Genomic DNA, 12,090 nt, shown 5'->3' with positions numbered 1-12,090 from the left:
AAATCTCATTTCTCCCCCTCCCCCCCTCGGCCGGGCGGCTGCGGCGCGGGGGGGAGGGGCGGGACAATGCAATTAAAACCGGCGAAAAATACCGGGGGGGGGGGCGGCTCTGCCTTCGGAAGTTCGCACCGGCGTAATTAGATCAGCGAGGGCTCATATGGATGCTGGAGGGACTCGCAGCCGAGACACGCATAGCTGCGGTGACAGGGGCCCCGGGGGACCCCCGCCAAGGGCAGGGAGCCGCCAGCTGCCCGACACCTCCCGCCGCCGCCCGTCCCCGCGGCCTCCGGGCGCCCCGCGGCACCGGCGGGGGGGGCTGTCCGCCATGGAGCCGCTCATCGGGCGGGGGGGGCCCGCACCCCTCCACTCCCCCCCGGGCGGAGGGTCCTCCCTGCCGCCCCCCCCCGAACCGCCCCGCTCACCTCGGGGGCGAGGCTAAGAGACGCTCCCGCTCATCCGAGAGTGACATCACCGCTTCTCGCAGTGACGTCACCGGGGCATGACGTCACGAGGGGCGGTGCGGACTCCAGCGGCCGGGGCAGGTGCGGGGCGGGGGGGGAGGTACCGATACCCGGCGCGGCACCGGCCCCAACCTGGTCACGCGTGGGGCAACGGCTGGCAAGGCGCCGCCGGAGCAGATCTGCCACAGGAGGACGGGTGCTGCCCCCCCCCCCCGAGTATGCCCCCCTCCCCGGCGTGTGCCCCCCGCGCGTGTCCTGCGCCCCCCTGCAGCCGGCACGAGGCCGTGCCCGTGGGGCTGGAGACACGAACCCACACGCACCTGGACAGACACACACGGACTCGGACATCCCCCCGCAGCCGGGACCCAGCGCTCGGAGCCGCTTTGGGGGCCGATGCCGGCAGCCCCCTCCCCGGCTGCTCCCGCCCCGCGGGGCCGGCACCCCCCAACCCCCCCGCCCGGGTCGGTACCGGGTAACATCTCCCCCCATTCCCGGCCGTGCCGGACCCCCCGAGGGGACCCTTCTGCTCTCGGACGCGGGGCAGTGCGGGGGCGCGGGGGGCCGGGGGCACGGGGATGGGCGCAGCCGAGCCGGGGGCTCCGGTGGGGGGGCTCTGGTGCTCCGGCGAGGCCCCCCAGGCCCGGGTAAGCCGGCAGAGCGGAGCATCCCCCCGGTGTGTGCTCGCGGTCCGGGGGGTGCGGGGGTGACCGTCCGTCCGTCCCGCCGCCAGAGCCCCTCCGCGCTCCTTAATAAGGTGTCGCCTTTATTCCAAATATTTACACCCGGGCGGGCCGGGCCGGGCCCCCCCGTGCCCCCGGCTCTCGGGGCGGCAGGGCCGCGGACGGGCCGGTGGGACAGACACGATAGAAAATAAAATTAAAAAAAAAAAAAAAAAAAGGAAAGACGGACAAAAAAAGGAAAAAAAAGCGAAAAATTGCACCAATTCCCCCCGGGGCGGGGGCAGCGCGGCCGCCCCGTCCAGCCCGGCGGCTCGGTCAGTCTCGGTGCCGGCCCGGGACCCCCCCGGTCCCCCGCCGCCGCCGCCGCCTCAGTCCCCCACGTCGATCTCCTCCTCCGAGAGCTCGGCGGCGGCGGGGCCGGTGCCGGTGCCGGTGCCGGTGCCGGTGCCGGGTCGGGGGGGGTCGGGCAGCGCCGCCAGCTGCTGGAGGGCGGCGGGGGGCAGCGCCTGCAGCGAGGCCACGTCGGCCCGCAGCTCCTCCAGGTCCCGCTTGAGCTTGGCGCGGCGGTTCTGGAACCAAGTGATGACCTGGGCGGTGCTGAGCGCCAGCCGGGCCGCCAGCTGGTCCCGGTCCGCCGGCGAGAGGTACTTCTGCCGCAGGAACCGCTGCTCCAGCTCGTAGATCTGCTGGTTGGTGAACGCCGTCCGCGACTTGCGCCGTTTCTTGCAGGCCGGGCGCTGCCCCAGGGCGCCCAGCGGCTCCCGACCTGCGGGGAGAGCGGCCTCAGCGCGGCGGCACCGGCACCGGCACCGGCACCGGCACCGGCACCGCGCCGAGCCGAGCTTAGCTGAGCCCGGCCCGGCCAACCCCCGCCGCTGCGCGCCGGCCCCTTCCCAGCCTTGAAACGCCGAACCCGCTCCGAGCCGAGCCGGCCCCGGCTCAGCCGTGCAAACCGAACCGAGCCCCGGCCCTGCCCGTGACGCCGACCGGGCCCGGAGCCGCCGCCGGGTCCCCGGTGCCGGGAGCCCGGAGCCGCCCGGCCCGGCCCGGCCCGGCCCGACACGGCCCGCCGCTCCTGCGGGGCCCCGCGCCGTTCCGCAGCGGCCCCGGTCCCGCCGGAGCCGCCGTTCGCTGCGGAGCGGGGCCGAGCCCACCCGTGTCCCGCCGGCAGCGCGGTCCGGCGGCCCCGGGGCTCCGGTCCGCCTGCTCCACCGCCGGCGGCTCGCCCCGGCCCCGGCGCCGGATCGGTCCGTCACCCCGGCCCGCTGCCGCGGGACCCGCACCGGGAGCCGGGAGCCCCGGGCGGCGGGTCCGGCCCGGCAGCACGGAGCGCGCCCGTTCGCCCGGCCCCCCCCCCGGCCTGTGCTTCGGCTCAACCATTTTCAGGAGCCGCCGGTGGCCCCGGGTCCGCGGGGATCCCCCGGGGTCCGGTCCCCGCCGCCGCTGCCGGCGCGGCCGCGGCCCCGAGGCCCCGATCCGGGCGCTGCTGCCGGCGGACGGGAAGAGAAACCTCCGGATCGTGTCCTCCCGCGGCACCGGTAACGGCTCCGCACCGGCCGCAGGGTCCCGGTCCCGCTGCCCGCAGCGGGGGCCCCGCTCCCCGGGGACCCCCGGCCGCCGCCGCCCCGACCCACCGGGGGCTGTCACCAGTGGGTCCGTCCGTTGCGGCGGCCTCCGGCGCTCGTTACCGGAGGCCCGGGACGTCGCGGCCGTGCCCGTGGGTCCCACCGGGTAACGGGGCTTTACCTCAGTCCCGGAGCCCCCGATCGCTCCCGTTTCTGTCCGTCGGGGCGGAGGGGTTTGGTTTTTTCGTTTACGGCGGGAGCCCCGCTCGGCCCGGCCGCGTCCGTCTGTCCAGCCGGTAACGGGGCTTTCCCTTAGTGACGGGGACCCCTTTCTGTCCGTCTGTCCGCGGTCCCGGTTCCCTTCGCCGTTGGCCGCGGGGCCGCCGCCCCGCCCGTCCGGTAAGGGATCGGTGTTTTGTTAATGACGAGACTCCTGCTCGGCCCGGCCGCGTCCGTCTGTCCGGCCGGGTAAGGGGATTTTTTTTTCGTTTACCGCAGGAGCCGCGCTCCGCCTGGCCGCGTCCATCTGTCCGGCTGGGTAATGGGGTTTTTCTACCTTAATCCGGGGAGCCCCGAGCTGTCCCCTTTCTGTCCGTCTGTCCGGCCGGGTAAAGGGTTTTTTTACCTTAATCCCGGGAGCCCCGAGCTGTCCCCTTTCTGTCTGTCTGTCCGGCCGGGCAAGGGCTTTTTTCGTTAATTACAGGAGCGCTGATCCGCCCAGCGGTGTCCGTCTGTCCGTCGGGGTAAAGGTTGTTTGGGGTTTTTTTCGTCAATCATGGGAGCCCCGCTTTGTCCGTCCGTGTCAGTGTGTCCGTCGTTAATTACCGTTCGTTCGTTAATTACCGGAGCGCTGCTCGGTCCGTCCCTGCCCAGCCGGGGAAGGGAATTTTTTTTCGTTGATTACAGGAGCCCGGCTCTGCCCGTGTCTGTCCGTCTGGCCAGGCAAGGGGTTTTTGGTTAATCACAGGAGCCTCGCTCTGGCTGTCCGTGTCTGTCTGTCCGGCTGGGTAACGTTTTTTTTTTTTGTTCGTTAATTACAGGAACACTGCTCTGCCCGTCCCTGTCCGTCTGTCCGGCCGGGTAAGGGTTTTCTTTTTTCGTTAATCACGGAGCCCCGCTCTCTGTCTGTCCGTGTTCGTCTGCCCGTCCCGGTAAGGTTTTTTTTCGTTAACGGCGGTCGCCCCGCTCTGTCTGTCCGTGTGTCCATCCGTGTAAGGGATTTTTCGTTAATCACGGGAGCCCCGCTCTGTCTGTCCGTGTCGGTCTGTCCGTCCCGGTAAGGGTTTTTTTCGTTATCGGCGGCCGCCGCGCTCCGCCCGATGGAGGATTTTTGTCTGGGGCGGGCGGCCGGGTCCCGGTTGCCGCTCTGTCCCTCCGTCCGCCCGCTCTCCCGGCGGGTTTCCCCGGGGGGGCCGAGCCGGGGACCGGCGGGGCCGGTTCGTTCCCGCGGGGACAGCGACCCGCCGAGTCTGCCGGGCCCGGTGCCCCGGGGGAGCCACCGCCGGTCCGGGCCGCCCGCGGGCAGCGTCGGTGAGCGGGGAGCGGCTGCCCAGCCCCGCCGGGAACGGGTTTCGGCCGGAGCCGCCGTCCTCGCTGCAGGAGCCCGCCGGGGCTCGGGGACGCCGGGGCCGGTAACGGGTTTTCGTTGCCGACGGGACCGATCCGCCGTTCTGCCCCTGCGCTCGGTCACGGTCACGGTCAGGGCTCGGCGGGGCCGGGTGCCGCCGCTCCGCCCGCCGCAGCTCGGCCGCCGCCGCGGGACCGATCCGCCGCCCGGTACCGCGGCTGCCGAGGCCCGAGGCCGGATCGGTCCCTCCCGCCTCTCTCGGTAAAGCTTGCCGGCTCCGGCCCGGCCGGTCCTCCCGGAGCTCCGGTGTCTCGGGTCCCGGTCGCGGCTCACCCGCCGCCGCGGAGCGGCCTCGGCCGGGGCTCGCTCGGGCTCCCGGTGCCCGGCTCCGGGCCTCTCCCTCCCTGCGGGCCGCGGCTCCGGGGAGCGGTGCCGGGGCTGCCCCGGCCGGGCTGCCGTGTCCCCGCGGCCCCGGGCGAGCACCGGCCCCCGCCCGGCCCGCGGCCGCCGCGTCTCTCGGCCGCGCTCGCCCCTCCGGGACACGAAGGAAACTTACCGGGGCCGCGCCGGGCTGGGGGCGAGGAGGGACCCCGGCCCCGGTGCGGCCCCGGCGCCCCCCTGCCCCCCTGCGCCCGCCGGCACCGGCACCTGCCCGGTCCCCCCCCCACCCCCCCGGTCCCGGCGGACCCCCCCCCTTGCCCCGCCGCCCCGGTACCTTCGGCCGCCTGCAGCACGCCCAGCTCCAGCCCCTGGAAGGTTTTGCTGGCGAGCTCCTCCAGCGCGCAGAGCGGCGAGGACGGGGCGCAGCCGCCGCCGCGGGGCCCCGCCGCCTTCTCGGGGAGCCGGGCGGGGGGCGCGGCGGGGCCGGGACCGGGGGGGCTCCCGCCGCGGGGCCGCCCCAGGATGTCCTCGATGCCGAAGGGGGTCAGCGGCTTGTTGGAGTTGGCGGGCGGCGGGAGCTGGTCCAGGGCGCTCCGCCGGCGGCCGCCGCCCGGGGGGTGCAGCGGGGGGGAACCGGCCGCCTCCCGCGCCGAGGTCATGGCGCGTCCCCGCTCCCGCACCGGGGCCGCCTCAGCACCGCGCCCGCCTCATCCCGCCGGGGTCCCCCCCCCCACTTCTCGCCGCCGCCGTCCCGCCCGCGCATCAAGCCGCGGCCGCACTTAAACCCCGCGGGCGCAGCCCGCCCCCTCGGCGGGGGCCCGGCGGCGGCGGCGGCGGAGGGGAGCGCTCGGCCTCCCGGCGCCGGGAGCCGCTCGGCGGGGCTGGGCAGCTCCGCGACCGCCGCCGCTTTCCCCCCCCCCCCGCCCCGCGGCTCCGGTGCCGCAGCCTTAAAGACCCGGGGCCGGGGCGGCAAATTGGGCACCGGGAGGAGGAGGAGCCACCGACGGGGAGGGGGGTGGTGAGGCGGGGGGCACCGCTCCCTCTCCGCTGCTACCGGGATGCAGACGGGGCGCAAGCGCCGCGCCTCCCCCTTGTACAGCGATTTTAATATATTCCCCCCCCCCACTGCCCCGGGGGGCGACCGGTGAGTGCCCGCTGCCCCCCCGCACCCCCCCCCCCCATCCTCAGCGGGGCTTTTACCGTCGCAAAAAATTTATTAGCTCCCCTGCTCTAAAATGCCCCATAAAAGCACAGGGGCCGCCGCGTCTGGGAGTGATTAGGCCGCTTCGGGTGGGTTTTGGGTTTCAGAGCGCGGCCCGGCCATAAATCCCCCCCCCCCACCCCCCTGCCGCCCTCCCCAGTACAAATAGCTCCGGGATCCCGACCGCTCGTAAAATGCCCGGGGACGCCCGCACACGCAGGTGAGCCCCGGCTGCCGGCACCGGGTCCATATCCTCCAGCGGGATCGGGACCGGGGGTTGCCGAATCGCCTGGAGGGGTGATTCGGCATCCCCCGGTCCCGATCCCGCCCAGTGCCCCCATGGGTCTGTTGCTGGGATGCTCTAGGCCTGGCAAGGGGTGGGGGGGGAACGACACGGTGACGGTGAGGAGGGCGCAGGGGTCATGGCGGTAATGAGAGAAAATGAACCTGTGGGCGGGGGGGCGGTGGGAGAACCGTGCCGGGCTGGGGGAGCAGGTGCAGGGGGACCCGGCAGTGCCGGTGCCGGGAGGGGTTGGGGGCTTCCAATCTTGCTGACAAAGGCAGAACGCGATCCCCCGGCTGGAAATTGGAGTTAGACAAATTCAACCTTGAAATTTCCCAGCAGCCGGAGCAATTAAACGCCGGAGCGGGCGGCGGGCGGGGGCGGGGAGGGGGCTCCGGCAGCCTGGGATCGAACCGATTTGGGAGAGGTTTGCAGGCTTGCTCCCGGGACGTGCCAGCTCGGGAGTGCGCGGCCGCCCTGACGTGGTGCTGCCAGACGGGCCCTGCTCCGGCGGGCACACAGGGCCCCTCGCACGCCGGCATGCGGGGCGCGGCAGGCCGACGCGGCGGCATTTGCGCGGCTGCCTCGCACGCGGCTTTTGTCCTCTCCGGAGGGCTCGCTCGCCTGGCTGGCGGCAACGTGACGGAGGGAGGCGAGGGGACCCGGTGGAGCTGCCGCTGCTGCATATGCTGCCGGCTCCCGTGGCACGGTGCCTGTCCCAGGGTGCAGGCGAGCCCCGTCCCCCGCTCCCGCCCTGGCTGCCGGCCCCGCAGGAGCTGCCGGTGGACCCAGGCTTGGCTGGGCCCCTGCAAGCTACGGTCCCCTCCAGCAGCACCACACAGCATGAGGGCACCGTGCCGGACACAAGGCCTCGGGCACCCAGCGGGCAGGGGCGGGAAAGGGGCGCAGCCCGTGCACAGCCCTTCTCTCCCCGGTCCCAGCCCTGCGAGGTGGCCGAGGCCCGGCTGGCACCCGTGCCCTGGGCTCCGTCCCAGCTAATGCCCTGTGACATGCACCAGGAAATTGCCGCTCAGGATAATTCCTTGTTCTTGCGCTGATCGGGTCTCGCAACCGCCCTGCCTGGTGGAGCAAACCCCCCCCCGCAACTCCAGCTGCTCAGGGACCAGAGGGAACTCAGCTGCCGAGTGCTGGGCCAACAGCACCCGGAGTACTCCAGCCGGGCTGGGCCCTGGGCACCAGGCAGGGCAGGCAGGAGCTGGGCTGGGACCCAGGAGGATCTCCAGCTGCAGTGCTCACCCAGATGGGATGGGACGTCGCCCCTGCCCCATCGCCCCTGCCCATCGTGCTGCGGCAGTTGGGGTGAATCCCCTGCATGGCAGCTAGGTGCCCAGGGCTGCTGCCGGGGAGCAGTGCCAGCACCTCCTTCTCTCCTTCTCCTTGGCCCCCCACTCGTGCCACATGAGCTGCCCAGTGAGGCAGCCCAGGCCACTGCCAGGGTGGGCCAAGCGGCCCAGATCCTGCCCAGATCCTGGGCAGCACTGAGCCCCCAGCAGCCATTGCAGGCAAGGTGAAGGCACAGGCACAGCCACAGGCAGGGCTGCAGGGACGCAGTTCAGGTGTGCTGCCCACCAAAGCAGTGCTCCCCACTCCTGCGGCAGCCTCACCACCCCCTGGCCACCAGCCCCAGCGCAGGGCGAGCCTCAGCCCCCGGCTCGGCGCTGGGCAGGGGAAGAGTCAGCTCCAGCTGCCAGGAACACAGGATGGGAAGCGCTTTTCACCCCAAAGCAGGACACACAGTAGAAAACAAAAAGAGACCTCAGAATTTTTGCAGGAACATTGGAGTTTCCTGCGGAGCGGAGCAGAGTGCCCTGCGCTGGCTGAGCGCCCACAGCCGGTAGGGATGGCGACGGGTATGGCTGCTTGGATGGAGCTGGGTGCGCCCTGGGGCAGCACACCCCGGCGTGGCACTGCCAGCCCGCACCCTCCGTCCCACTGGGGCTCGGGGTCCGTGGGGGTCTGGGACTGCATGCAAGACGTGGGCCCTTGGCTCCCCAGCTGGTCCGCATCCCCCCGCGGCTGCTGCCAGCCCAGCTGGGGCAGGCGGCTGCGCCTGGATGTGCCGGGGCCGAGCCCCTCGTGTCCCTTCGCCCGGCAGCCATGCCAGGCTCTGCACTCCTCGCATTGGGTGCAGGGCGAGCAGCGCCTGAGCATGTGTATGCATGTGTGTGTGTGCACGTGTGAGGCTGTGCATCCACGCATGAAGGTGCGTGTGCACATGTGAAGGTGTGCCTGCATGCACGAGAATGTGCATGCTCTGGAGACTGTCCGTGCCAGTGGCTGGGGCTGCCCTGTCCCCCCACTCAGGACACCCCATCTTGGGGTCACCCATGGCTCCAAGCACCAGCAGCTCCGGGCACCCCAGCTCAGAGACACTCACGGTGGGGGCACCTGGGGCTGCCTACCCCTGTGCCCCAGTCCCCCTGCAGCTGGCTGAGGAGCAGGCTGGTGGGACACCCTGCGCCGCGCTGGGGTGCCTGCACCCTGCCGGCAATTCCCCATGCTGGGGTAACGTGATTAGAGGTGGGAGGCGGCGGCTCAGCCCGCTAATACGCTTATGCCCCGGCACCACGCTCTGCCCCTGATCTATTATTTAGCGGATCCATTTCAATAACGCGGCTCCGTGCCGAAGCGCCTGGCAGTAACTCGATTAGGGGCGCTCCCAGCCCCGCGCCGGAGCTGGAGCTGCAGAGCAGTTTGCACATGGAAATTGCTTGCAAATGAATTTTCCTTTAATAAGGGGAATAGCTTGGTGCAAAATTAAACCATCAGTAGCGGAGGCAAGCGGAGCATCATCGGGGGAGCCGCCGGCAGCACCGCGCCCCGTGCCGGGGGAGGAGACCTGGCCAATTATTGGCAATAAATCCTGACCCCGCTTGCAGGGCCGGGGGCCGCAGGCGAAGCCACGACTAATGGGATTACACCTCGCCCCGGTAAACTGGGATTAATGTGCCGGGAGCCGGGGGATGCCGGGGATCCCCCCCCAGGGGCTGTTGGCAAATGATCTATTCATTAACACGCGCCGACCTCGCCCGGTGCGTGAGTGCGGGGCTGACCCCGGCTTCATTACGCGGCGAGCAGAGGGTAGCGGTGGCAGGGACGGGGATGGCCCAGGGCGAGAGACGTCGGGGGCTCCTGCCCCCCAGGAGCGCCAGGGCAGTGACGGGGCTGTGGGCACACGACACGTGGGGCCCCGCGCACCCCTCGGCTGCTCCCACACGTGTGTGCCGGTGCAGGTGCAGCCTGTGCAAGCGGGTGCTCACACTCACGTGCCTGGTACGTATGTGTGCGCACAACCACTGCCCCCCCGGCAGACACCCCGCAGCCGTGTGTGCAGGCGTGTGCAGGCATGCAGCGGCCATGCACGGAGGCGCTCACGGAGCACCAAGATGCCAGCTCGCGTGCAGAGCTGCCACATGCGTGTGCAGGCACACGCACACAGATGGAGGCACATGTGCCACTGCCAGGGACCAGCCGGGCTGGGGGCAGGAGCAGGACACGGCCCCTGGGGGGCACCCAGACAGGGACGAGGGGAGGCATCGTGGAGATGCCAGCCCAGCGCCATGCGCGGGGGAAGCAGTGTGCCGGGGTCAGGGGGTCCCGCCGGCCCTGGCCCCAGCTGCCCCCCCCCCCCACCGCGGGACCCCCTCCCCGCTCCCCGGCCTCCATATGGGCCTGGGCCAAACTCCAGCCAAATGGGCTGGGGGGGGGTTGCATTTCAAAGCCTTCGGCTGGAGCAAACGCTGCTGCCCCCCCGCCAGGCTGTCGCCCGCCCGCGCCCCCTGACCCCGGCACGGCAACGCTGTCAGGGACGGTCCTGTCCCCTTCCCCAGGGCTGGTGCGGACAGCCCCATCCCCACCACTGCGGCTGGCACCCACGGAGCCGTGGGGCAGGGGGTGGGGACCCGCTGGCGAGGGTCGGGGTCCCTCCTGGGGTTGATCTGGGGCTCACGGCCGTGCTGGCCGGGGAAGAGGGGCTGTGGGGGGACGGGCGGCTGGGTGGAAGCCAGCTGGGGCAGTGGGTCGTGGGAAACTTGTCCCGCCATGGGGCAGAGCCATTGTGTGGGGCCGCGTGCCCGCTGCCCGTGAAGGCAGGGGGGCTATTTGTGACGGGGCAGGCAGGAAGCGGGCAGGCAGCACCATCTCACTGCGGCCGCTTCCTTCCCCACGCCGCAAATAGCCGGGACGGGGCGGCCGGCGGAGGCGGCCAGAGTAGGGGCTGTGCAGGGCGGGGGGATGCCGAGGGTCTGCTCTCTTGTGTCGCCCCAGGCAGCGCCCCGGCAGGCACGGCACGGGGAGCGGGTGCTGCTGAAGACCCCTGCCCGCTCTCATTGGGCGCTGCCAGGGCAGGGTGGGGGGCTCCAGCCGTGGTCCAAGGGGTGCCTGCATGTGGGGCACCCCGGCCCCTGTCTCCTGTCCTCCCCCCCTCCATTGCCCCATGGCACCAGGACCTCTGGGGTGACCCGGGCGCCGAGGGGAGCGGGTACCTCCCGGGGCTGGGAGCGGGGTGCGGTGGCGAGGCCGGCGCGGCCATGCGGCCATGAGGATTCAATTAGGGCGCGAGCGCGGGGGGCTCGGCTCGGCCCCGCGCCGGGCAGCGCGGTGAGGAAATGGCTCGTCTGAGCCGCTGACAGCCAGGCCCCGCGCCCAAGATGAACGACCGCCGGATTAAAGCTCCGCAGGCTGACAGGGCGCACCTGAGCGAGGAGCAGGGCCAGGGCGGCCACGGAGGGGGCTCGGGACCCCGGCCCCGGCGCTGCCAAGGGGCCGACGAGAGGCCGGGAGGGGGTCCCCAACGGCCCAAGGGGTGGGGGGACATGTCACCGGGGGGTTGCACCCTGGGGATGGGCACACACGGCCTCGCCGGACCGGGTGATGGGTGGGTGAGGGCGAGCGGGGGGTCCCATGGCAGCACCCCGCACAGGGCGACGCGCAGGGACGGTGGGGCCGCAGCAGCACGGCCCGCTCTTCCGGCACACATCGCCCTGCGGGACCGGCCGGGCTGCGGCCGTGAGCAGGGACCCCTGGCTGGCGCCAAGTCGGGTGCCCGCTGCGGGACCGGCTCAGCCTGCACCCCCAGACCTGGCCGGGGACAGCTGGAGCCGTCGGTGCTCGCTGGACCCTCGCCACCATGCCGGGGCAGCACAGCCTGCTCGGGCTGCCTGTGCCGGTGCTGGGCCCATGGCCGGCATCTCTGGTGACGGCTGGGGAAGTGCAGGACACGGTGGGGCTGGCCGAAGTGGGGGCTCGCTCCTGGCTTCAGCCCCATGTGCTGCTGTCCCCCCCCACCCCAGCCTGACCAGAGCGCACGGCCCTCGTGCTGCCCCACAGCCCAGCACGGCCCTCCCGGTGCCCCACAGCCCCCTGCAATGCCATGGCACTGCCCTGAGCCATGGGGCTGGACTAGGCACAGGGATGCTGCCGGGGAGGGCTGGGGGCTCCAGCCTGGCACCTCGCTGCGCTGCAGCAGGGTGGGGGCACGCCAGGGGTCCCACTGGGCTCAGCGATGGGACGGGTGCTGCTGCCCTGGGAGGACACGCTTCATCCCGCAGGACCCCGGGGGGGCCCATCCATCGCCATGCGAGCGATGGGCTGGCAGCCCACGGGGCTGGGGGGATCGATGGGCTGCGGCGGGTCACTGGTATCATTAACCCCAGCGAGGCAGCCGGGCCGCGCCGCCCAGAGGTTAATTAAAAAGAAAAGTGCAATGAAACGCGGCAGCAGTGGCGGGGGGGTGCAGGCGGTGGGCACGGTGCTGCCGGGGGCTGCCGTCGATTGCAACTCCCGGCGCGGGCTGGCATGCAGTGGGTGGGGGGCTGTGGGATGGGGGCGGGGGGGCAGGTGGCACCCAGGGCGTCCCCATTCCCCACAGCTCAGGGGTCTCGTGGGGCTCAGCATGCCGGGGGAATGGGCAGGGGCTGGGGCACTCTGCAG

At 72.1% G+C, this 12,090-nt stretch overlaps 1 protein-coding gene across 1 annotated transcript; it reads right to left on the bottom strand.

Annotated features, from left to right (window-relative positions):
* Positions 1 to 1,053: 1,053 nt before the first annotated feature.
* LBX2 (ladybird homeobox 2) lies at positions 1,054 to 5,620 on the bottom strand. Its single transcript, XM_075037614.1, has 2 exons — positions 4,989 to 5,620; positions 1,054 to 1,907 (listed from the first exon to the last, which is right to left on the bottom strand). The coding sequence occupies exons 1-2, from the start codon at positions 5,311 to 5,313 to the stop codon at positions 1,510 to 1,512; spliced, it is 723 nt and encodes a 240-aa protein (XP_074893715.1). The 5' UTR covers positions 5,314 to 5,620; the 3' UTR covers positions 1,054 to 1,509.
* Between the last annotated feature and the right edge of the window lie 6,470 nt (positions 5,621 to 12,090).

Source organism: Buteo buteo, chromosome 1, assembly GCF_964188355.1.
Source record: "Buteo buteo chromosome 1, bButBut1.hap1.1, whole genome shotgun sequence".
Taxonomy (NCBI): domain Eukaryota; kingdom Metazoa; phylum Chordata; class Aves; order Accipitriformes; family Accipitridae; genus Buteo; species Buteo buteo.
This window is presented reverse-complemented; position numbering and strand designations above follow the sequence as displayed.

Bases quoted from the DNA above. Each gene is read 5' to 3' on its own strand.
- LBX2 (XM_075037614.1), bottom strand. From the start codon at position 5,313: ATGACCTCGGCGCGGGAGGCGGCCGGTTCCCCCCCGCTGCACCCCCCG. The intron at 1,908-4,988 runs GTACCGGGGCGG...CTCTCCCCGCAG, and splicing joins CGTGCTGCAGGCGGCCGAAG to GTCGGGAGCCGCTGGGCGCC.